Raw genomic sequence first — 25782 nt, 5'->3', positions numbered from 1 at the left:
CAGTTTTCCTCTGCTTGTCCTCATTTTTCTTTTAGTCAATAGATTTCTTCTTTTGGTTCAGTTCACGTAGCTGCCCTTTGTGATGTTGCCACAAATACTTCGTCTAGGTTTACTGCTCACTTGGCATTTGTGTAGGCCTCATGACCAGGAATATATAAAAGAACCGTGATGACCATGTTGAGCTTTTCTCCTGGGGCTGACCTTGATTGCTTCACAGTCCTGGCCGTGGAATAACAGGGATTCTTTGGCCGTAATATGCTAAAGTTCCTAGAATAAAGTGACTTAATGGGCTTGCAGAGGCCTGCGGGGGGAATCTCTGACTGGCTGAGTTGAGCTGACCCCTCTCCACTCTTTCCCCATACAGGCCTGCAGAGACTTCCTCATGTTAGCCCAGACCCACAGTAAAAAATGGCAGAAGTCCCTCCAGTATGAAAGAGACCAGCGTATCCGCCTGGAAGAGACCCTGGAGCAGCTGGCGAAGCAACATAATCACCTGGAGAGGGCCTTCCGGGGCGCCACCGTGCTGCCTGCCAACACTCCCGGCAGCACTGGTTCCGGAAAAGGTAAGACGCTTGGTCCTCGGGGTCGCCTGTTCACACGTGAGCCAGGGCCGTCTTCTGCCCTTGATAGAACAGCTGCAGACTCTCGAGAACCAGTGACTCCTGTGACAGGGAATGGAGCCGTTTACTTCTCCTGGCTTTTCCACTGCTTTCTATCATGCGTGGCCATGTTTGTGGTTCGCGCAGTAAAGATCCTGCCATGCCTGGTTTGGGTAAAGCCGAGCCACGGTGAGCGACAGGGCTGCTTCTCCCTGCAGATCAGTGCTGCTCTGGCAAAGGAGACATGAGCGATGAGGATGATGAGAATGAGTTTTTTGATGCTCCTGAGATCATCACCATGCCTGAAAATTTGGGCCACAAGTAAGTTGTCCTCGCCTCCCCCGAAAAATTAGCACATCTCACCTTCGATGTTGAGAGATATTTAGGTGGGAGTATCGTAGTTGTCAGGGTTAACTAAGATCCGGACTCTTTTCCTTAAGCGAGTGGAACACCGTCAACTTTTTTACATGAGCAAGTTCTCCAGAGATGTTTAAATTCACGCACTTTGAATCTGAGTGTTGTCGCTCGGTCACCCATTACGTTACCGAGTTGTGCTTAACATTCCGCTCTGTAAAGACGTGGCAAGGAGCGGAGTCTAGTTGTGATCTGTGTTCTGACTCTCGTGTGTCTCCCGCCTGTGTAGACGTACTGGCAGCAACATCAGTGGAGCCAGCAGTGACATCAGCCTGGATGAGCAGGTAACTCTCACCTGGGAGCCATCGGGTGAGGGACTCGGGTGTGATTCCCAAGGATTGGCGTGTAAAGGGCTAAGAAAAACAGAAAATGCTGATTCTTTAGTATGGGGGAAGGGGAGCTTATAAATACCGGGTTTTCTGTTCTTTGCGGGTAATTGAATGGCTTTGTTTTTGCCCTCAGTACAAGCATCAGCTGGAAGAGACCAAGAAGGAAAAGAGAACTAGGATACCATACAAGCCAAACTATAGCCTCAATTTATGGAGCATCATGAAGAACTGCATTGGGAAAGAACTCTCAAAGATCCCCATGCCGGTGAGGTTCTTACACACCCGGGCTTGCCCCGTGACTGCCCCACCCACTTGAGAAGCAGCTCGTGACATGGTCTTCGTTACCCTTATAGTCATAAACTGCCCCTTCAAATTAGCTGCCTTAGTGTAGTCTATGGATCTGGTGTGTTTCCAGAGCATTTAGAATCAGATGCATTGGTTTATAATGTTTATGAGCAGATTCCTAAGCTAGATGTGCCTGGGGGCATGCACAGATAAATACGGCATAGTTTCTGTTTTTCAAAAAGCACATAGTTTAAAAGAGATGGACATGAAAACAGGTAGACAGTTTTACTCTCTGTGGTAGTGTTACGGGAAGCACTGTCCATACACAGGCTTGGGGAGCACAGAAGCATCGTTCCATCTGGGAAGATGAGGACCATCTCCATGGTGAAGTCGGTGTTTGGGCTAACCTCCCTGCCTCCTGTCCTGCCCTCCCCCAGTCTGTCCACACCGTTATGAAAATGGCTTTTCTTTAAAAAAAAATTTTTGTTTAATGTTTATTTAGTTTTGAGAGACAGAGCATGAGTAAGGAAGGGGCAGAGAGAGAGGGAGACACAGAATCCAAAGCCGACTGCAGGCTCCAAGCTGTCAGTACAGAGCCCGACACGGGCTCAAACCCACGAACCGTGAGATCATGACCTGGGCCCGAGTCGGGCGCCCAACCAACTAAGCCACCCAGGCACCCCTGAAAATGGCTTTTCTCAAATTACAAAAGTAGTCATGTCACTCCTTAGCCTAAAATCCTTAGCTGGATCCTTTTTGCTTTGAGCATAGTCCAGATTCCTCAGTGGGCTTGATACTTCCTCTCTTGGACCAGTTTCCACCCACACTGGCCGTCTAGTCACTCAGTTACCTTCAGACATGCAGAGGCATCTTGGTTTTTTTCCCCCGCAGGGCATTTGCACAGACTGCTCTTTCTGCCGGGACTTACATCTGCTCTCCACCCACCCGTGCCGCTTTTCTTTTCCCAGGGCTAATACTCTTTTCTTCAGGATTCAGCTATGGCATCATCTTTTTTAGCAAGCTTTCACCATGTGTCCGGTCAGGGTGGGAGGGCTGTCCTTTGTGTTCCAACAGGTTCCGTTGCTCGTTCATTACATAAGCATTTACTGAGTGCCTACGATCTGCCTGGTGTTGGGCCGGTGTGTCAGTTAGGTATAGGGTCAGTGTAAAGAAACATCTCAAATCTGTTTGCGTAAACCCCGGGGTCAGCCAACTGTGGGCCTCAAGGGCGAATCTGTCTGCGACCTGTGTAGCCTGCAAGCTAAGAGTAGTTTTTATATGTTTAAATATTTCCAAAGAATCAAAGGGAGGATAAGATTTCATGATGTGAAAATTGCATAAAATTTCGATGTTCGTGACCCTCCAGCTTTATTGGAGCGCGGTGATGCTCATTCATGCATCATGTGTTGTCTGTGGCTGCTTCCATCCTGCACCAGCCGTGTTGGGTCAGTGTAACAGGCCACATGGCAGTGTCATATGGGATAGTAAATATTTAGGCTTTGAGGGCCATGTAAATATTTACTATCTAGCCTTTCACAGAAAAAGCTGGCCAACCCCTGCCTTAAACAAATATTAGCTTAACTCATTCTCATGTTAAAGTCCAGAAGTAGGTGATCCAGGGCCCGTGCCATACTCCACACTCTCAGGACCAGGCTTCTTTCTGTCCTGTTGCCCTGCTAGGGCTTCAGTTCCTAGGTCTGAAGTGGCCGCTCCTGCTGGGACCCTCAGCGTCTCTCATTCCAGCCAGAAGGAAGAAGGAAAGAGAAGAGCATGTCCTGTCTTTTCAGGGTGCTTCCTGGAAATTACATAAACTATCTTCACTTTAGTCTCTTTGGCCAGAATTTAGTTCTATGGCCACAGCTAGCTGGAAAAGAGGCTGGAAGTGAAGACTCCTACCTTCAGTGGCAGGACCTCGTTAAAAATTGGGGGGTTCTATTTCTTGCAGAAGAAGGGCAGAATGGAGAGCGGGGAAAATGCAGAAAGTATTTCCTCCCCTGCTGGGTCTTATGGACCAGAGCGTGGTTTCTGCCTCTCCACAGATGGTGTTCCTCATGGTCTATAGAGACTGTGTCTTGTTGGTTTTCGTATCTTTGATGCTTAGCCGGTGCCTGGCACATACATACATACCATTCAGTAGATGTTGAAGTGATTCATTAACTGGTTTTAGAAGACAAAGATTTAGGGGCACCTCGGTGGCTCTGTCAGTTGAGTGTCCGACTCTTGATTTCAGCTGAGGTCATGATCCCAGGGTCGTGGGATCGAGCCCCACATCAGGCTCAGCACAGAGCATGGAGCCTGCTTGGGATTCTCTCTCTCTCTCTCTCTCTCTCTCTCTCTGCCCCTCTGCCCAGCTCATGCACTTTCTCTCTCTCTCTCTCTCTCAAAAAAAAAAGAAAACAAATAGATTTATAGGTAGGTGTGTAAGAAAATGTCAATCTCCAGACAAGAAAAGGCCATGAGTTAGCATGTTAGAGACACATAAAACAATTGGTTCACTAGGGGCCTAAAAAGAACCCCACCTGCCCTGGAGCCTTGCAGAAAGTAGTGGGAAGGTGGGCTGGAAAGGCAGGCCATTGCAGCCTTAGAAATAAAGTTCCTGGGGTGCCTGGGTGGCTCAGTCAGTTGAGCGTCTGACTTCGACCCAAGTTGTGATCTCACGTTTCATGAGTTCGAGCCTTCGGATTCGGTGTCTCCCTCTCTCTCTCTGCCCCTCCCCTCTCGCTCTCTCTCTCTTTCTCTCAAAATAAACATTGAAAAAAAAACCCTTTTTTTAAAAGAAAGAAAGAAAGAAGTGCAGTTTCTGCTTAGAAATAACTTCTGAGGGGCGCCTGGGTGGCGCAGTCGGTTAAGCGTCCGACTTCAGCCAGGTCACGATCTCGCGGTCCGTGAGTTCGAGCCCCGCGTTGGGCTCTGGGCTGATGGCTCAGAGCCTGGAGCCTGTTTCCGATTCTGTGTCTCCCTCTCTCTCTGCCCCTCCCCTGTTCATGCTCTGTCTCTCTCTGTCCCAAAAATAAATAAAAAACGTTGAAAAAAAAAATTAAAAAAAAAAAAAATAACTTCTGAGTCTCGGTGACCTCTCTCTCCTTTACCAGTAGTTCCTTGTTGACATTGCCACTAGGGCTGCGCAGTCCTGGACCTGTTTGCCTGAAACTCTAGTCCTCACCCTTCCCTGCTTTATGCTGTGTCACAGGAGAGTCGATTCCTCCAGGCGGTTTCTCAGGCTTCTGTGCCTTGGCGTCCAGTTGGGCTCCACCAGTGCAAGGCACAAGCGCGAGTTTGGAGCGCGGAGGGACCCCAGGGTACTGCCCCATCCCCCCCCCCCCCACCAGGTTCAGCTTCTGCGGGTACCCCTGGCCTCTGAGCCCTGGTCCTCCCACCGCTTCCCTTTGTTCCTCCAGCCCAGAGCCCGTGGCTTCCTGCTGTTGGAATCTCTAGGGTTGTCTTTGTTGGCTGCCTGAGCTCCATCAGCCTAGTACCAAATTCCCTCCTTTCTTCTGCTTTAAATCCGCAGGTTCGTTTGTTTCCCTGTTGGGCTTCTGGGTGATAAAGTGACCAATATGAAAAGTTTGGCGCTTTTAGAGAAACTCTGGTTCCTGGAACAGTTGCTGGGGGCCTGGGCTGTGCGAGTGAGAACGGTGAGGGCTTAAGGCTGCACCAATTCTAGCCCCAGGCTGTGTGCCGTGTGTCTTGTAGCCATTGGTAGAACACATTGCCCGTCTCGTTTTCCTCAACACGCGCGGGAGTGTTACTTCGTGTGGCCTGAAATTCTGCCGATGAGAGATTTTGTTGGCCTAGTTTCTAAGGACCTTCTGTAAAAAAGGCTCTTGAGGATTTGAGCTGTGTTAGTCCATTACCCCCTCAGTGTCCGTTTTTCTTCCACTGGTTTTCTCGAAGTGTCTCTCAGTGTTGAGAAGATGGTTTTGGAGTGTGGTGCCCTTTTTAGTTGAGGCAGGGGTAGATCCTGCTTCCCAAAAGAGGAGCGTTTTTTTTTTAACTTTTTTTTTTTTTTTTGAGAGAGAGAGAGAGGGGCAACATGAGTGGGGGCGTGGGGGAGGGGCAGAGAGAGAAAGAGACATAGAATCTGAAGCAGGTTACAGGTTCTGAGCTGTCAGCACAGAGCCCAGTGCGGGGCTGAACCCATGAACGATGAGATCGTGACCTGAGCCGAAGTTGGACGCTTAACTGACTGAGCCACCCAAGTGCCCCAAGAGGAGTGTTCTAATGTTGGTCCAGTGGCTCTGCATTCGTGAGGAATTTTCCCAGATAAATGCTGGGTATATTTCTCAGAGAAAAAGTAGGCTCTTGCTTATTTATTTATTTATTTATTTATTTATTTTTGAATGTATAGATACATAGAAACAAACATAATATTAATACTGGTTCTCTTTGAGTGACGATATCTCAGATAAATTGTTTTCCTTTATACTTTGTTTTTAAAGTCGGTTATAGTAAAAATTATAAGACACTTCACAATTGAGAGGACAGTCAAATATTATAGTAGTATGTGGCTCAGGGGTTGGTGGGTAGAAGGTTGTACAAAAATACAGAATACAAAAATAGAGAAAAAGAGCATAGGAAAGAGAAGTGTTTTTGTTTTAACTGAAATATTGCTCTAGGCCGGCTCCCAGTGAAAAGGGAGTTGCTTTCTTCCTTCCTGTCTTCTCTGGATTCAGAACTGAGGCTAATGTCACTTGTTCAGTGATATTGCTGTATTATAAAGCTAAATCAGCTTTATGGGGTAGCCTGGGAACCTAACCTGTTTTTACAGTAATTTTTTAAGTAGTAAAGTCATCTTAAATTCCAAATGGTTAGTTTAGAAGTTAACTCCTGCGGGGATGGAGAGACAGTGTCTCTTTTGTTCATTTCTCTCCGTACCTAGTGGGTAATACAGGGTCTGGAACACATGAGGGCTCAGTAAATATTTGTGGAATGCATAAGTGAATGAATGAATATCTTCCTCCTGACAGAAACGCGCGCGCACGCGCACACACACACACGCACACACACACACACACACACACTTGATCCTGTGGTTGAAAGTCCTAAGTTGGCTCTAAAACTTGAAAGGCAGAAACACTCAGTCCCCTGTCAGCCTCCATCATGAGCACGCCGGTCCACAACACGACTGTCCGGCCTCAGGGAAGAAATCAGAATCCTGGCCTGATGTAGAACTCAATCAATAATTCACAATCATCTCCTCTGGGGTGTAGAAGCTAACTTTTGTAATGTTTTCTTTTCACCAGTCAGGACGTGCCTGTAATTATAATTTATCAGCCTCTCTTTTCACCCTCAAGAATTTTAAATACCTCACTTCCTCTCTGGGTATACTTGTGCTAAAATACATTTCCTCTTTGATTCATTCCTTCTGTACCTATTTGATGACCGTTTCCCGTGGGTGAGGCATCGATAGCTTATGGCTATGCAATGATGAACAGAGAGGCACGGTTCCCATCTCAAAGAGCATACAGTTAGTGAAATGAATGAAAACAGTAATGTATCTTGCTCATTGACAGGGTCAGTCGACCAGGGAGAGAGGGTTGCTTGTAGGTTAGATCTCAGAGCTGGTCTCCTGAGCAAAGGCCTCTTCTCTTCCCAGTGATTTGCTTTATCATCTTGACATCTTGATATGTCTCTCCACCTGCAAAACAATGAAACGGTCTCTTATGGATGTGTGGGCAAAGTTTTTATATCTGTTCTTTTCCTGACAGGTGAACTTTAACGAGCCCTTATCCATGCTTCAGCGCCTTACTGAAGATCTGGAATACCACGAGCTGTTAGACCGAGCTGCAAAATGTGAGAACTCTCTAGAACAGCTCTGTTATGTTGCAGCTTTCACCGTGTCCTCCTACTCCACTACTGTCTTCCGTACCAGCAAGCCATTCAACCCACTCCTTGGGGAAACCTTCGAGCTGGACCGATTAGAGGAGAACGGGTACCGATCCCTCTGTGAGCAGGTAAAGGAGCCTCGGGACTGTGATGCGTTTACTTTTTGAAGAAAGGGGTGACTTTTCAGTTGATCCCCCTGGGTGTCCTATTTGCAGAAATTTGGTCCCTGTCATCCCAGACTGCCGTCTCTTTTCCTTCAGGGCTTCAACACTGGAGGCCCTGGTATTCACCTACTGTTGTGGGGATAAAAATGTCAAGTGTGAATTCGGGGTGTTTATCACCAGTTCGTAGGCAGCATCTTTTCCTTCTCCTTTCTTCTTTAATTTGAACCACTGATTTCTTCAAGGTGAGTCATCATCCCCCTGCTGCTGCACACCATGCCGAGTCCAAAAATGGCTGGACATTGCGTCAGGAAATCAAAATCACCAGCAAGTTCCGAGGCAAATACCTCTCCATTATGCCCCTCGGTAAGGCCGCCATCCTTGTAAGAATTAGTCCTCCAGGAGGGAAAGATTTTCTGGCATGATGGAAGCGGTCCCTGGCTTAGGAGTCAGGAGACTGAAAGTCTGATTTGGGCACTGAACCATCCTCTCTAGCTCTGGGCAGCTCGTTTGACTTCTCAGCTATCAAATGAGTGAGGAGCCAGGAGGCTCTTTAAGGATCCATCCAGGCATGAATTCTTTATCTTCTTAGCTATATTTAGTAAATCTTTAAGCACTGTTTTAGAATACATATTCTAGCGCATGCTTAACGCCTTTTCTATCAGCCAGTGTTGTTTCCTGTGTTACACTGGCAATGTACTTCATACCAGTCCATTTACTCAGTAAATCAGAAGTCTTGTGACTGCAAGGTTAGGTCTCAGACGGTCCCTCCCCTTTTCCTCTCCTTTCTCCCCTCTCTCTTCACCACCGGAAGGGTTAGGTATCATTGATGTATTGGCCGAACTCCAGGTAGGATGAAACTTTGTTTTAAAAGATCTTACTGGATTATAAGTTAATTTTGCACCGAGATCAGAAAGATCAGGCCTGGGAATAGGCATCCTGATTTGCAGTGTTGGAGAGTCTACACTTTAGGGGAAATGAGATTGTTCACAAAGCGCCCTAGAGATTCTCCGACGCTCACTTGAACCAGAGTAGCCACATTTGGCCGTTTGTGTCCAGAAGAGTGAGTGCCGAAAAAGAAACACGAGCGGAAAGAGAGAAACCAAGTAGTACCTCCCTAGAAACAGAGCTGCCAGGAACTGCCTGAGCTCCTGGTGGCCTTCCATTTCCTGGTTCTAGTCTTCCATGAGGCCTAGCCGTAGCACGTGGCTAGAGTTGTCTTCTTTAGTAAATTCCCCTTTCTCTCAGAAATACAAAATATAGCAGGTATAGAAATTTCCTAGAAACTAGAAAGTAGCCAGAGACCAAACCCAGAAACGTTGGGAATATATTAAAAGGAGAAAAGAAAATGGAATGTTAGCTTTACCGCTTCATGGTTAATATGCAAAAAGATCTTAGATGAAAAGGTGATGATGATTTTGTTCTTAATGTTTATTTACCAAGGCCCTGAAAACGGTTCCAATTGCTTAATTGTCTTTGATGCTAATAATTTCACAAGTATTAGGTTGAGGGTAGTAAATGCTTGGGATGTTCTTACCTAATTTGCACAACTAGGATATTAGTGGTCCTATTGCAATATGACTTTCCCCCCATGGAGAAGAGTTTCAGAGGCCTGGTGAGGATCTCCAAAGGGACAGGTTATATTTAATTCTAAGCAGGGTTGTGTTCATTTTTTAAAGTAGCAATAAATCTAATAAATAGCAGTAAAATGGTCTAATCTGGACCAGCAGTGGTCTAATCTGGAGTCCTTTGAGGGGTAAATATTTGAATATGATATATGTGGTGGATCTAATTTTTTAGAGTCAAAAATTACCTTTGAAAGGATTCCATTCCTATGGTTATTTAAGGATTCAGGTCACCAGGATGTGCTGTTGCCTTAAGTTCCCTCATCCATTAGATACTGAGTACCCACCATGGACCAGGCGGGAAGTATAAGTGAGCAAAACAAAGATCCCAGCCTTCATGGGGAGACTGAACAAAGAATTGACATAGTGACCGGAAACTGAAGTACAGAGAGTGGGATTTCCAGACATTGGCCTTGGGGATGGCTGTATTTAACATTTTTGGATCAGTGAATTGGAAGGAGAATCCTGCAGTGAAATTTTCGCATCTGCAGTGGCACTCGACTCCCCTAGGGTAAATTGTTAAGCCAGTAGCTGTCACTGAAGAACGATTTGTGGGCAGAGTTGTGAGAGAGTAAGCAGACAGACGGTTTTTGAGGTGGTGGCAGAAAGTCTGAGTCTCCTTGTGAAGTAGGGTAGAAAAGTCTGGAAAGAAGAACGCTTCTGGAAAACATATCGGAAGTGTACAAAATGATGAAGATAGTGGCAGAGGATACATGTGAATCTGCTCATCAAGTGCCAGGGCACTGGAACCAGGTGGTAGCGTTAATGTTGAGACACATTTATTTTAAGATTTTTATTTTTAAGTAATCTCTACACCCATCGTGAGGCTCGAACTCATGACCCCGAGATCATGACCACCGACTGAGCCAGGCAGGTGCCCCTAAAGAGACACATTTAAGTGGGTTTTATTTTGTAGTTTTGGAGCTCTCTAACCCAAGAAGAACCACAATTTGGGAATATGAATGAAACAACTCAACTCAGCCTGTTGATCTCTGCATCAGTGACACACTACTGGGCTCCATGGACCCTGAATTTGCTCCTGAATGACACATTAGTAAAAAAAAAAAAAAAAAATCCCCCTGATATATTTTATCCATTCTTCCAATTTCTACTCTTTGATTAGAGTGATTACTTATAATTAATATAATTATTGATTAGGTAGGATTTACATCTGCTATTTTGGCTTTTTTTTTTTTTTTTCTATATATCCTCTGTCTTTTTTGTTCCTCTCTTCCTTTTTAATTCCTTATTTTGTGTTAAATAGATATTTTTCAATTAACCATGTTAATTCCCGTGTTTCTTTTACGATATTTTTAAAGGTATTTTTCTAGTGGTTATCCTGGGTAGTACAGTTAACATCTAAGCATCTTGTTGAGATTGATACCAATTTAATTTCAGTAGTGTACAAAAACTTTGCAGCTATTTGGATCCATTATGTCTTTCCTCCTTTGTGCTTTTATTTTCATGTAAATTATGACTTTTATACATTATAATCCCATCATTATAGGTTTTTTTGGTTTGTTTTTAGCAGCAGGCAAAAGTTTATTAGAGTATAAGATTAGAAAAGAAGAACAGTAGGAAAGCTCTCTTTACAGAGAAGGGACACTCGAAAGTGAATGCCCCCAGTGTAGTTTTATAACTGTTGCTTTATGCAGGTGTCTTTTAAATCATGCATTGGAAAAAAGAGTTGCCAGCAAAAAATACAGTCATACTCTTTTCTTCTTTAATAGTTTAATTATAGTTACCTTTACCAGTCTCTTCATAAAGTAGATTTTTAAAAAAAATTTTTTTTTTCAACGTTTATTTATTTTTGGGACAGAGAGAGACAGAGCATGAACGGGGGAGGGGCTGAGAGAGAGGGAGACACAGAATCGGAAACAGGCTCCAGGCTCCGAGCCATCAGCCCAGAGCCTGATGCGGGGCTTGAACTCATGGACCGCGAGATCGTGACCTGGCTGAAGTTGGACGCTTAACCGACTGCGCCACCCAGGCGCCCCTAAAGTAGATTTAAGTTGCTGTCCGGTGCCCTTTCATCTCAGCCCGGAGGACTTCCTTTGGTGTATTTCTTTCATTCTTCTTCCTCTTTTTTTAAATGTTTATTTATTTTTATTATTATTGTTTTAATTTTTCAATGTTTATTTTTGAGAGAGAAACAGAGAGAGAGAGATGGGAAAGGGGCAGAGAGAGAGAGGGAGACACAGAATCACAGAATCTGAAACAGGCTCCAGGCTCTTAGCCATCAGCACCGAGCCCAATGTGGGGCTTGAACCCACGATCCATGGATCATGACCCGAGCTGATGTTGGACGCCCAACTGACTGAGCCAGCCAGGTGCCCGATGTTTATTTATTTTTGAGAAAGAAAGTGGGGGAGGGGCAGAGAGATTGGGAGACAGAGGATCCAAAGTGGGCTCTGTTCTGACAGCAGAGAGGCTGACACAGGGCCCAAACTCAAGAACCGTGAGATCATGACCTGAGCCGAAGTTGGATGCCCAACCAACTGAACCATCTGGGGGGGCCCTCCTTTGGTATATTTCTTGAAGGGAAGGTATGCCAGCTATGAATTTTTTCAGTTTTTGTTTGTCTGGAAATGTCTGAAGTTTTTCTTTGTTTATGAAGGATAGTTTTGCTGGATACAGAATTCTTGGTTTGATAATTTTTTCTCCTTCAGCATTATTGGATATGTCATCCCACTGCCTTTGGCCTTTGGTTTCTGATAATCTTGAGGGTCATTTATATGTGATGTGTCACTTCTCTCTTACCACTTTGAAGATTTTGTCTTTCAGTAGTTTGATTGTGATGGGTTTCGGTGTGGTGCTCTTCGAGTTTATCCTGTTGGAGTTTGTCGTACCTCTTGGATATGTAGATTAATGTTTTTCATCAGATTTGGGATTTGGGTCCACTATTTATTAACTGCCCCAATTGTGAACACTGCCTGAGGCAGCCACTGTGTTAAACAATTGCCATTGGTTGTTTTGATCATCGCCACTAGGAAAAGGCTGTTTGAGGGGAGCAGGGGCTGAGTCAGGTCAGAGCCCTAGGAGTGGGAACTTAAGAGGAACCACCAGACAGATCAGATAGTGACAGTTTCTTGGAGATCAGGCTTTTGGGGAGCTTCATACCATCTGCTCCCTCCAGTGTTTGCTAGGCTGCTTCCTGGTTTTCACGTCTGTCGTGATTGTAAGGCTACTGGTTTTTAAGGCTACTGCCAAACTGGGGAGAGGAGGATGGGAGTAGGGCAAGTTAAAATGCCACAAAGCTCATTTTTTTTACCAGAGTTCTGAAGAAGTTGATTCTGATAATTTTTTGCTAGTGTTCTTAAATCGATCTTACTGGAAAAAAATTAATTTTCCTGAGGCACAGGAAATATGGAAGTCCTTTACTTGACCATTCTGAAGTGGCGATATCTTCCTTTCCAAATATTTTAAGAACCTCCACTTTTAGATCTTTAATTTATTGCCAAGTCTCCAAGACACAGATATTATATAAAGGAAGGCACCCGTGGGGCTTTCTTTGTTTTCCCACTATCCCTGGGAGCTGAAAGAGACACTGCAGAACAACAGGGTGGGGCACAAGGATATGGTACTAGGCAGTACAGATACTCTGATCTTATTTTGATCCACAGCTCTGGCGTTCACTAGCTGTGTGACCTTGGAAAAACTATTTTCTCTCTCTGGGCTCAGAGTCTTCATTGGTAAAATGGGGGTATGATAGGCCGAATAAGGCTCCCTCCTCCCAGAATAATGTCCACATCCTAACCCCTGGAACCTGTGACTATACGACTGCTCATAGTGAAAGGAACGCTGCAGTGTGGTTAAATGAAAGATTTTGAGATGGGTAGATAATTCTGGAGTATTCCTATAGGCCCAATACAATCCCAGAGGTTTCTATGAGAGGGAGGCTGGAGAATCAGGGGCGGTGGCAACAGAAGCAAGAGGTGTGAGTGGTACTAGAGAGATACCACAGCCTGGAGGATGCGGATGGCCTCAGGTAGCTGGAAAAGGCAAGAAAACGGATCTCTAATAGAGTCTTCAGAGGGAACGCAGCCCTTCCGACACCTTGATTTTAGACTTCTGACTTTCAGAACTGTAACAGTTTAACAACCGCGTGGTTTTAGGCCATAAAGTTTGTGGCAGTCCGTTCCAGCAGCAGTAGAAACAAAGGCAGGGGAGAACAGTGCCTGCAGCTGAAGTGTCCACAGGTATCCGAATGCCCACGGTATGCCAGAAACGGTTCTAGGTGCTGTGGGCGTGTTGTGGTGAGCAGAGCCACTCTGCCCTCACTTAGCTGGCATCCATTTCTTGAGCAGACAAAAAAAGTAACCAAAAACACCTCCGTAATAATTATTGTCCGTGAATATTTAATTTTTATCTAGTGGTGATTCCATGAAGAAATAGAGCAAGTGGAGACAGGGGTTAACGGTGGAGAAACAAGTGTGTTTGTGCTTTCTTGGACAAGGTCGTCAAGGAAATGGTCTCTGAAGAGACAAATTGTCTCTGAAGAGACAATTGGAGCAGAGACCTAACTAATAAAAAGAAAGCAACCAGAAGAAGATCTGCAGGCAAGTGTCCCAGCAAGGGAACCCCTTAAAGAGAAAGGCCCTGAGAGGGGAGCAGACACAGCATGCTCGAGAAGCACCAAGGCCGCCAGCAGCTTCAGAGTGCGATCTGAGGGACCGGCAGGGGCCGGCTCTTGTCGGGTTTTGTACACCAGGGAAAGGGGGTGAGTCCTGTTTTAACTGCAGAGGGCAGAAACGGAGAGATTTGACACAGCGTTGATGGGACATGTTTGACACGGATCATTTTGACCAGAGACTATCAGGTGACCGACGTGGAAGCTGGGACCAAAACAAAGTTGTTGGCTTCAGGCAAGAGATGACAGTGGCTTTAGACGGCAGGGGTGGTGGAAGAGGTATTGAGTGAGGGATTGAGGAGATGTGTGGGCAGCACGGGTACTTGAGAGGTGGCTGTTGAGATTAAATGGGATCATGTGTGAAGAGACCGGTAGCTCAGCCTACCGCCTGGGACACAGCAGGTGCTCTCAGCAGGGCTGCTACTTTTCTCGTTAGCGTCATTGTCATCATGGCTGCTGCAGCCAGCAGGGCTATTTTAGTCTCTTGTACGAGAAAGACACATAATTAGTCTTCTGTTCATTAGTGGCTGCAGAGGGAGCTTAGAGTTCTCCGCTCCCATAAGTGACCATATTCGCAGCACGTACGTGAAGATCTACATATCTGTTGCGTATCTTTCCATTTTTTTTTTTTATTGTTTTGAATCTGTAGTCACCTCTGTTCACCTCACTTTTGGGTTTGGTGTCTGAGATGAACTCATAAGAACAGGAGAAGACTGTATCTGCTGAGTGCCCATGATGTTTCAGGCATTTTACTGGGCAAATAAACAGACATTTGCTGCACAACAAGGTCTGTTTATCCCGTCTACAGATTATAAAGCAGAGGCCTGGGGAAATTACACAACCTATCCAGGACACAATACTCTCATGCAGTTCTGTTGCTAACTTCCCAGATTCATGCAGACCCCATAAGTTAAGGGCACAGTCTCCACCAAGACTGCCCTCACACCAGATGCCAGCCACGAATTTGGGGGTCCCCAGGCCATCTGTACTTCTGACCAACTGGCTTCAGTTTCTATAATTTGCCAAGATGACTTAGAACCCAGGGGAATGCTGTTCTTACCATTACAGTTTTATTACAAAGGGTACAAATCAGGACCAGCCAAATGAAGAGACATATAAGGCAAGGTCTGCAAGGGTCGTGAACATAAACTTCCATGCCTTCTCCTGTGGAATCAAGGCACGTAGCCCTCCTGGCACATTGATATGTTCACCAATGAGGAAGCTGCACCAAGCTTCGCTGTCCAGAGATTTTATTAGGGTTTCATTAGGTAGGCATGACTGAACCATCAGCCACATGAGTGAACTCAATATCTGGGCCTCCTTCCCTCCCTACAGAGAAGGGAATACCATTCCCAGGAGGTTGGGGGGGGGGGGGTGGGTCTGGCTGATTTCAAGTGATTCAAAGCCCCAAGTCTCTTAATTACATGGTTGGCCTTTCTGGCCTGGCCTCCTCTTGAGCATAAGCCATCTAGGGGTCCACCACGTCGGCTCTTTGGCATAAACTATCAGGGCCCCCATGAATAACACAGACGTTACTATTACTTAGGAAATTCCAAAGGTTTAGAGGTTCCCTCCCAGGAACCATGGATGAAGACCAGACCAATTCTTTATTACACGACCCAGGATCACACATCCAATGAGTGGTAGAGCCAGGATTGAATCCAGTCCTTCCTGGCTCCAGAGCCCTTCTCCATCCACTACACCTTCTTTACTGCTAAGGCCTTTAGAAGAGTGGTTTGCTTATGGTCACACAGCTAGTGACTAACAAGAGGGACCCCAGTCCTGACGACCAGTGTGTGCTCCTTTCCACAATTCTATTTCATTTTTCATATTGGGGCACATTGGACCTGTTCCTGTCAATTTTGCAGATGGTCTGGGCAGGCAGAGTTGGTAAAAAGAATTGGAGCTTTTGCTTTCATTTTTATTTCTACAATTGCAGAATGTTGCTTCCTAGCTAAGCTCTATCAGTTATCAGCGTTTGTCATCATTTAGGTGTATTTTATTCATAAATTTAAAAATCAGGTGAAAAAAATCAATCAGTGCTTCCAGTATTTAAGACAGTTATAAATCCTAGGGCTCCTGGGTGACTCAGTCAGTTAAGCATCCAACTCTTGATTTTGGCTCAGATCATGATCTCAGGGTCGTGAGATTGAGCCCTGCGTTGGGCTTTGCACCGAGTGTGGAGCCTACTTGGGAATCTCTCTCTTCCTGTCTCTCTCTGCCCCTCCCCTGCTTGTGCTCTCTCTTTCTCAAAATAAATAAACTTAAAAAAAAGATTATAGCGGCACCTGGGTGGCTCAGTCAGTTAAGCATCTGACTTCAGCTCTGGTCATGATCTTGCGGTTTGTGAGTTCGAGCCCCACTTTGGGCTGACAGCTTAGAGCCTGGAGCCTGCTTCAGATTCTGTGTCTCCCTCTCTCTCTGCCTGCCCCCCCCCCCTGCCCCCACCTCCACTCACACTCTGTCTCTCAATAATAAATAAACATTTAAAAAAATTATAAATCCTTTTTGGTTTATTGTTTTCCTTTTCAAAGTGAGAAATATTAATAGAAGAAAGTTAATCCATTATTTGTACCTGAAGTGATGCTATTATCCTAACATTTGGCTTAATTTGTGTACCTCTCTGTTTCCAGGTAGCATCCACTGTATTTTCCATGCAACTGGGCACCACTACACTTGGAAAAAAGTTACCACAACGGTACACAACATTATCGTGGGCAAGTTGTGGATAGATCAGGTAAGCAGAGGTGCCCAAAGTGTACTGAAGTTCAGAAGAATACCTTCTTAGGTACGTCTTTGCAGTGTCCAGGGCATGTGAACTTGCCCCGGATTGAACTTGCCCCTGATTTATCCACCTCTCCCAACGAATTGCTCTCAGCCAGTAGCCCCACCCCAACCTTCCCGAGTTTCTATACCACAAATTCTTACTTGTAAATGACCAGTTTATAATATTCATTCAATGACTGCTCTATCAGGACTGTGTCGGCTACTATGAAAGTACAGGAAAATAATAAACACGGCTCCTACTCTTCATCCTTTCGTTATTCATCAGACATTTACTGCCAGGCAGAGTCTAGGTCTTGGGGATACAAAATCAGATAAGACATTGTCCTCGAAGAGTTACTGTATCACTGGAGACCCATGACAAATATGTAGAGATTGAAAAGTATTTAACAAAATACACAAGTGTAAGAACTGTACTAAAATAACATCTAATTACTTGTCAGTTTGCTGACAAGGGCCTGGTTTGGAAAAGGCAAACCGTTATGTGAATATCAGCATATGTGTTGAGGGGCATATCATAGGCCACCTAACGTGACACACAATTGAAAGAAAACCAGAAGGCATTTGGTCCTGATCCCAACCTGGAATACCAAGGTTCTGAATACCAAGGTTCCGTGGCTTCTCGGGTCAGCTGAGACCGGAAGCCATAAGCAATGGAGTCCAAGAGTGTAAGATGGAAAAGTGAGGAATTATGAGGCATGGGGTCTAGCAGACATTCAGATCCCCTGGGACTGATAAAATCAAGCCATGGGCACCTGGGTGGCTCAGTCAGTTAAGTGCCTGGCTCTTGATTTCGGCTCAGGTCATGATCTTATGGTTTGTGAGATCAAGTCCTATGTCAGGCTCTGTGCTGACTGCACGGAGCATGCTTGGGATCCCCTCTCGCCGCCCTTCCCCTGCTTGCACACTCTCTTTCCCTCAAAATAAATAAATAAACATTAAAAATAAATAAGGGGCATCTGGGTGGCTCAGTCAGTTAAGTGACCTACTTTGGCTCAGGTCATGATCTCTCGGTTCATGAGTTCAAGTCCTGCATCGGGCTGTCTGCTATCAGCACGCACAGAGCCCGCTTTGGATCGTCTCTGCCTCTCCTCCGCTCACCCCCTCTCTCTGTCTCTCAAAAATAAGTAAACATTAAATAAACAAATAAATAAATGAAATCAATCCATGATGCCTTTTGTTTTCTAGTCCGGTGAAATTGATATTGTGAATCACAAGACGGGCGACAAGTGCAATCTTAAATTTGTTCCTTATAGCTACTTCTCTCGTGATGTAGCAAGAAAGGTAAGAAAAGTTGAGTTTAAATGTTTTTCCTTAGCGTGTATCTCTTAGAAAGCCTGCTCCTTTGGGGTTGGTGTAGATAATGGATGGATAGACAGTCTGACATACATATATCTACATCTCCTAAATATGTATGTGGTGATTTGGCAGGGGTGGGGGGAGGGGGAGGGCGGCAGGGAAGGAGAGGTAAAGGAGAAAGTCAGCGAGAAGGGAGACTAGATTGCATTACCAAACCAAATCCTTTCTTTTCTGGGAAAGACATTGAGTAAGAAAGGAAAAGTCAAGAGCAATGAGAGATTGGAAATGGGAAGCACAGAGGAAGGACCAATAAAAGGATTTCAGGAAGAAGGATGGGCAGTTTGACCTCTGTGAGGTCTGAGTGCGAGTCTTGCGTCACCACCACAGTGGAATTGTGCCATGAGTTTTGATGGACAGTGAAGAGTCGGGGATGAAATCTGCTTGTGGCTGTCTGACTTCCAGGGAGAAGAAAATACCATAATTCCAAGTACCAGTCAGATCCTTTCCCTGCGTATATCATTGCAACAAAAATCCCTGTACCACAAAATGAGGAAACCCAGCTCATGGCCATTTATTTTACACAGCTCAAAAAAGTACACCAAAATAATCTGGGTGGCTCCACGGTGTTTGCCATAGCAGGATTTAACCAGTATTTACCCTAGGACTTTGCTTGCCAGGATAGTCAGGTAAGCTACATCACGCCGACTGCCGTACTCCAAAGCCCTGCTCCCCACCCTTGCAGGTGACCGGGGAAGTGACCGATCCATCAGGAAAAGTTCACTTTGCCCTTCTGGGGACATGGGATGAAAAAATGGATTGTTTCAAAGTACAACCAGTCATTGGGGAAAATGGGGGTGATGCTCGACAGAGAGGCCATGAGGCAGAGGAAAGCAGGGTCATGCTATGGAAAAGGAACCCTTTACCGTGAGTATCCATATCCCGGCTCTCCAGGTAACACTTTGACCTCAACCTTGGAGCAGTGTTGATGGCATTTCTGCCTTCCTTCCCACTGAATTATGTGAGGGATCAGCCAGGGAAATCAGAACTTTTGGAGAGATAACCAGAAGGTGGTCATTGTGTGATTTGAGTTGTAGTGTGCCTTGTCAGGAAAGCTGAAACAAGGCAAGTCACATCTGCCAAGAAATATTTATAATTTAGAGCAAAACTATTCAAAAGCAGGTGGCTCAGTCGGTTGAGTGACTTCAGCTCGGATCATGATCTCACCATTCGTGAGTTTGAGCCTCACGTCAGGCTCTGTGCTGACAGTGCAGAGCCTGCTTGGGATTCTCTGTCCCCTTCTCTCTCTGCCCCTCCCACACTCACACTCTCTCTCTCAAAAATAGAACAAACAAACAAACCTCTTCAGAAGTGGCTGGAGGAGAAAGATGCCTACCACCTGTTAACAATTTAGCCTGAGGGGCGCTTGGGTGGCTCATTCCGTTGAGTGTCCAGCTTCCGCTCGGGTCATGATCTCACAGTTTGTGAGTTTAAGCCCCGCATCCGGCTCTGTGCTGATGTCTTGGAGCCTGGAGCCTGCTTCAGAGTCTGTGTCTCCCTCTCTCTCTGCCCCTCCCCCGCTTGTGCTCTGACTCTCTCAAAAATGTTAAAAAAACATTAAAAGAAAAAACAATTTAGCCTGAGACCCAGTGGCCATCTAAAGGTCTCTGAGATGATATACGGGAATTCGGAATGAAGACGGAGGCCATTTGTCTCCTGTCATCTCATTTACCCAGTGTATAATAACAGCAAGATTATCCCAGAACAGGTTAAAAAGAAAGCGAAGGAAATAGGAATAAGAAAGTTCATTTAGCAGAATGTTCCCTTCCATTCTTCTTAATCTCCGCTGAGCACAGCACAAGCCCAGCAGACTGCTGGCACAAGTGATGCTAGGGGAGGGGATGGGGGATGGTCCAGTCTGGGTCTCTTAACTAGGGGAGCCTGACCTGGTCCTAGAGTCTGTCCATCTGTAGAACAGCTTCGGGGAGGTCGTCTTTGGGTCGTTGCTCCTTAACGAGGCCCTGGGCTCTGGCATCACCGTTTCTCTTCCCCATCCTTTACTTGCAGGAAGAACGCAGAAAACATGTACTACTTCTCAGAGCTCGCTCTCACGCTCAATGCCTGGGAAAGTGGCACTGCCCCCACAGACAGCAGATTGCGGCCCGACCAGAGACTGATGGAAAACGGGCGCTGGGATGAAGCCAATGCTGAGAAGCAGCGCCTGGAGGAAAAACAAAGACTTTCCAGGAAGAAGAGAGAAGCAGAAGCTATGAAAGCCACCGAGGATGGTAACGAACCTGCCTTCTACTCTATTTCTTGATGCGTGGAGAATCACTTCGCGTGTTTCAGCTCTCATTCCGCTTTCTCCCCCCGCTTTCCCTTTAGGCACACCGTACGATCCCTATAAAGCACTGTGGTTTGAGCGGAAGAAGGACCCTGTTACCAAGGAGTTAACCCATATTTATAGGGGAGGATACTGGGAATGTAAAGAAAAACAGGACTGGACCTCATGCCCGGACATTTTCTGAAATGGCAGCAACAAACAGGAGGAGGATCCAAAGGAGAAGATGACAGAGGATGTGCGGGAAAGCTGGCATTTGTGACTCTTACCAAGCGCTTTCCTCCAGTTTGTCTGTCTTAACCAATCATTTTTTCCAAATCAATCACCAGAAGCAGACACCAGTGGTGGTGATTGGCTGGTTGCCTTAGCTGATTGAAACTGAAATCGACATACTAGATACCTATGTTTGTAAGGGGGAGGGTGAGTGGCTGAAAGTTAGCGTTACAGCCCTTCTGCAAAGTCAAGTACTCTCGACTCTTCCTTCTCCCTCTGCCCCCATTTTAAGATGACGTCATTCACCCTCCCCTGTAGTATCCTGCTCAGCCAAGGTCCGCATGAGATTATGATTCAGGGGCATTTTTGGTGCTGTTCAGAGCAAGAGCTGAATTTAGAAGTTCCTTCAAAGAGGAAGCACATAAGACTTACCAACGGAGGCATCGTGAATGACTGCAGTGGAGCTTAGGCGTGGCGTTATGAGGCGGGGTCACAGACGGGGTCAGTTTAATGGGGTGTCCACCCAGAGGTAACTGCGGTATCGGAACGCTGGCGAGGGGGCTTGTTCTGTAAGGTTGGAATATTCAGAGTGACATTCTTAGAAGTTTCTATCTTGCGTAAAATACCCTTCTGCGGTCCTCCCTCTTTGACAGCGACCGGAGGCTGCTTTGGTGGTTGGTAGGAGGGTCACGTTATCCTCACAAGGGAGTTTTCTGGACTTCGTCAGGCCGAGAACTTCTGAGAACACAAAGCAGGATGGAAGAGACCGCTAGTCACTTTGCCGTCCCCATTCCTCCTCACCCCCATCCTTCATTGCCTTTCTTGCCCCCACCCCCATCTCCCTCTCTCTCAGCACGATACCAGTTTGGGTCTGGGCCCCCGTGCGGAGCAAAGCACTACCTGCCCTATTCTGACATCCTTCAGAATTTGAGAGAAGGACTTAATTTGGAACAAAAGTTTTCACCATCTCTCAAGCCCTACGGACTGGAGCCACCTCTAGAATAATGTGTTAAATACCTGTATATTATATATATGTAGAGAAAAATCTAATTTTTTTTGTTTGATCTTCCTCCTTCCCATTAAGAATCTTGTTTTTTGGTATCATTTGTCTCCCTGGGACTCTCTCTTGGACACACTGATGTGGGCTGGGGCCTCCCCTGTCTTCCGTCTTTTAGGGGCAGGCAGATCCAGAACCTGTGTAGGGTCACATCTGGCAGTTACTGAGCAGGGACTCGATCCCTGGTCTGTGTCATGGAGTGCCTGCCCACTGCTGTCTAGATTCTGCTCTCCTGATTGCCTGACTCTTAAAAATGAAATCCTAACTCTTCCCGCCTTTTTTCCTTCTTCTGTTAGGAAGAGCGTGGGTAGAGAGGACGGTGATTTCCAGTTTAATTCCACCTCTGCCCAAATCGCAGCATACACAGCTGATTCCCAAAAGAAACTTCTTCCCGGGACGTGGGGCCGAAAGTGCCGTCATGTTGGGGTGGGTGAGAGAACCACGCCTGTCGGGCCTTGGCTTCCTTCATTTTGTATTCTGTATTTGTTTTAGCTGTCCTGTTCAGAGATCTACCCCTGTGCAGCCCACCCTTGGTTGAGGATCACAAATTGAGGTGCCTTCCTTGTATGCTTTTTGTTAGTGTTTTTTGTTTCTGTTCCTTAACTGCTGAGCCTCAGCCAGTGTGGGTCCTGGGGGAAATATCATTCCAGAGGAAGCCATCCCTGCACGGAAATGGGATTTACACTAGACAAATTAGTACTTCTGTTCCTTCCTCGCCATCCCTCCCTTCCTATCTGTGATGCACTTGAGAAAGGGGCAGCCGCCGGGGAGTTTCCTCTAAGACCCCGATTCCCACTGTAAGCGCGGGGTTGCGCTGGGCCTTCTTGCAAGGAGGCCTGTAAAGGCTGTGACCTAATCAAGGGACTTCAGCCAGAGCGGGGATTCCTCAACCAAACTGAACAGCTCTGCTTTATCCCCCCCCCCCCGCCCCTCCCCTTCTTCCTTTACCATCTGCACTACATTTCCAGCCTGATCCCCAGTCAGATTCCTGCTAAGGGAGAAGCTTTGAGTCCTTCAGGTGAAATGAAGTCACATTGAAACAAAACTATATATATTTTCGTTCTTTTTTTTTTTTTGCCTTATTGTTTTTTTTTTTCCAAGAAAACTACTAAATTAAATAATTTTTAAAAAGTCATATCGTTTGTCTGATTCACTTGTACTCCCACCAGGGAAGCAGTGGTGGAGGAGGGCCTGGAGGACTGACCCAGTGCTGGTTTGTTCTTGGGAAGCGGGCAGCTGATCTTTGCGAGAAATTGAAAGAAGAATGGGGCACGGGTTTCTAGGCGTTCCAAGCATTTGGCAACATTCTCAAGGGCCCGTGGACAGCAGAGTAGTTTCAACAGGCCCTTCCTCTTCGATGGCATGTAACCGTCAGAGTCCCACCTTGGTTATAGGGGAATCGTGTCTAGTGCTTTTGATGTTGAGCCTGTTTCACCTCCAAAAATAAAAGTTTTCTTGAATGTAATTTCTCTTGCCCATTTAGATTCTCAGATTCTTAGCTGTTTCGTGTAGGGATTCAATTCTGTACTTTGAAATGTAAGCAATGGAGGATTGGTTTAAAGGCCTTGGAGAGCATTAGGACTGTGAAAAGGCTTGGTTAGGTTTTCACTGTAAGGTTCAGGGCAGGGGGGAGGTGGGCAAAGGAATCAAAGGACCCAGATAGGCTGCACATCAGGGCAGGCTCGGGCCCTGCCCTGTGACTGGGCATCTGCTCCTGGGCCCAGCAGGCTGACTTAGAGATTCTGAACATTGTCTGGCTCACACACAATTTTAAGAGGTAAATGTTAGAATCGTCGTGTTGAATATGAAGAAAGGCACTGGGAAAAAGGCACTGGGAAAAGGCACAAAAAAAAAACCCTAAATTCACCCAAGGTCACACAGCGCATGGTTGGGCACAGTCATTCGAATCCAAAGCTGGGTTGTCTGACCACCGAGTCTGTGACCTCCTACAACTTTGTGTCCTAAGAGAAAGTGGGTTGGAAGGCAGCTGGCAGTTAAGTCATTTCCTCCTGGATTAGGTCATATTATGCAGAGGCTTAGTGATGTGGAGAGTGCCACCTTGGAGGTCGATCTGCAGGAAAGAGCAGCCTTGAGGTTCAGCCTCCAGGCTCCTTGATTTCCCAAGGCTCTCAAGTCCACAAAAATGAGCTGTGTCTCCAGGGATTGTTCTAGCCTGGTTCTTGGGAAGGCCACTCATCTGTTCAAGTCATTTGCCTGATTCACACTGCCGGGCTTGACGGTAGGTAATTCAGCAACTTACCAGGTTTTTTTCTGGCAAGCTAAAAACATTGCAGTAGACCCTTGCACTTGTGAGACCTACATCCGGCAATCTTGAATAGCACTGTGCTACACAATTTCATCCAAAAGGGGCAAATGTAGCTGGAACATAGTAACAATCCTTTCTTTAGTCTTTTCATGGGCTACTGTGACCTGATTGGCTGGGATGTGGATCCCGAAGGGTCTACCATACTCAAGCTTCAAAATGATGACCCAGCAAAAGTACAAATTAGTACACTTGTCAGGGACCTCTGAGGTCCCACACATTGCAAGGGCCTACTCTACTTTCAGCAAGATAAATGAAAACCAACCCTAAAAAGAGGTGTAGAAAAATCTTCTTTGGAATTTTTTCACTATAAGGTGTATACCCTGTGAAACTCTAAGATTGCTGTCAAAATTTAGAGCTTGCTTCTAAAAGTTTATAAAGCTTTTGCCCAGTGATCTGCCCTGCCCTGTGGGAAGCATTCCAAGCCGCTCATGGTTTTCCCTTCCAAGCTCATAAAGTAATGGGTAGTTCTATTCTCCTCAGACCTTCCTCCCTACTACCTTTTCAGTTCACGGAGGCAGGGTGGCCAGATGAGGTCTCTTTCAAGGCAAGAACTAAAGAGCTCAGAATCTCCTATAAACAACCTTGCAGAGATCACATCTGAGTTTAACCAGGTGATTTTAAAAGTTAATAAAGAACCAGTGGGGGGGTGGGGCCTGGGTGGCTCAGCCGGTTGAGCATCTGACTTCAGCTCAGGTCATGATCTAGTGGCTCGGGGTTCATGAATTCAAGCCCTGCCTTGGGCTCTCTGATGTCAGTACAGAGCCTGCTTTGGAAGCTTTGTTCCCGTCTCTCTGTCCCTCCACCGTCATGCTCTCTCTCTCTTTCTCTCTCTCTGTCTCTCAAAAATAATAAATAAAAACATTAAAAAAAAAAAAAACAATTGGCCCTGAGATATGGCTTGCTTTCTCTCTCTCTTCTCTTCCCTATCTCTCTCTCCATTCTCTCTTCCTTCTCTTTCAGCATCGACTCCAGTCTGCTATGTAACATACATTAAGGATACACGTGGCGAGAAAGAGCTCTGACAAACAGGCAATAAGAGCTGGTGAAAGCACCGGAGAAGGGCCACCAGCCTGCAGGGGCGGGGGGGCGACGGAGACATGTCAGAGAGGAATTCTAGAAGGAGGAGAATGTATCTGAGATGAGAGTCACAGGTTTAATAGGGAAGGGCAATGTATAGAACACTGCGTGGACGAAGATGAAGAGCAGTGTAGGAAAGCATCCTGAGCTTGGGTGGCTGCGTGAGTCGCTGGAGTTCAGAGTCAAGGAGAAAGCACTGATCTGGCGCTGGAGAGAGGAAGGGGCTTCTGGAAGGCTATATCCTATCTGAAGAAAGAAGTCTTCATCTTTGCTCTCAAGTAGGGAGCCTGTGCAGGATTTTTAAGCAGGGTGATGGGTTCCAGTGCGGAAAGTGAATTACAGGTGGGAAGATCAATGAAGAGGTTGGGGAAGATGTGAGGATGAAGAGAAGTGGAGAGAGTCCAGAACTACTGAACTTGAATGAACAGCACTTGGGTCTGATTATGGGTGGCGAGCAGAGAGGGAAGAAACTGTGTTTTTCTGCCTCGGGAAATGCAGACAGGTGATAGAAAGGTAAGTTTAGAGGGGAGGACGGTTCATTTTTGGACATTCTGAGCTGGATGTCCCCATGAAGAGGTTGGGTAAGCGATTGAAAGTGTAGATATCTCTTGGTAATAGTTTTTGTGAGACTGAGGGAGGCTGCACATTAAATTTCACCTGGTCAATTTACAAAGTACACAGTCCTGAGCCCCCTCTGCAGAGAGCCTGATTCAGTTAGCGCTAGGGCTAGCTCAATTTTATATATGGGAATGTTAGGGATGAAAAGTTATGAAATAGGTGGAATAAAATTAACCTATTAGGAGATATTATTAAACCACA

At 46.0% G+C, this 25782-nt stretch overlaps 1 protein-coding gene across 1 annotated transcript in view; it reads left to right on the top strand.

Moving 5' to 3' along the window:
- LOC115524885 (oxysterol binding protein) overlaps positions 1 to 21945 on the top strand; it is a 35112-nt gene extending 13167 nt beyond the window's left edge. Inside the window, exons 4-14 of the mRNA XM_030331643.1 lie at positions 365 to 563; positions 818 to 920; positions 1243 to 1297; positions 1476 to 1607; positions 7336 to 7581; positions 7860 to 7980; positions 16503 to 16606; positions 17842 to 17937; positions 18695 to 18876; positions 20017 to 20237; positions 20335 to 21945. Coding sequence (XP_030187503.1) covers positions 365 to 563; positions 818 to 920; positions 1243 to 1297; positions 1476 to 1607; positions 7336 to 7581; positions 7860 to 7980; positions 16503 to 16606; positions 17842 to 17937; positions 18695 to 18876; positions 20017 to 20237; positions 20335 to 20477 — 1602 coding nt within the window. The 3' untranslated portion in view covers positions 20478 to 21945. The remainder of the gene's footprint in view (positions 1 to 364; positions 564 to 817; positions 921 to 1242; positions 1298 to 1475; positions 1608 to 7335; positions 7582 to 7859; positions 7981 to 16502; positions 16607 to 17841; positions 17938 to 18694; positions 18877 to 20016; positions 20238 to 20334) is intronic.
- Positions 21946 to 25782: the final 3837 nt, after the last annotated feature.

Source organism: Lynx canadensis, chromosome D1 (genome assembly GCF_007474595.2).
Source record: "Lynx canadensis isolate LIC74 chromosome D1, mLynCan4.pri.v2, whole genome shotgun sequence".
Classification (NCBI taxonomy): Eukaryota; Metazoa; Chordata; class Mammalia; order Carnivora; family Felidae; genus Lynx; species Lynx canadensis.
The sequence above is the reverse complement of the archived record's forward strand: the minus strand, read 5'-3'. Positions and strand labels throughout refer to the sequence as shown.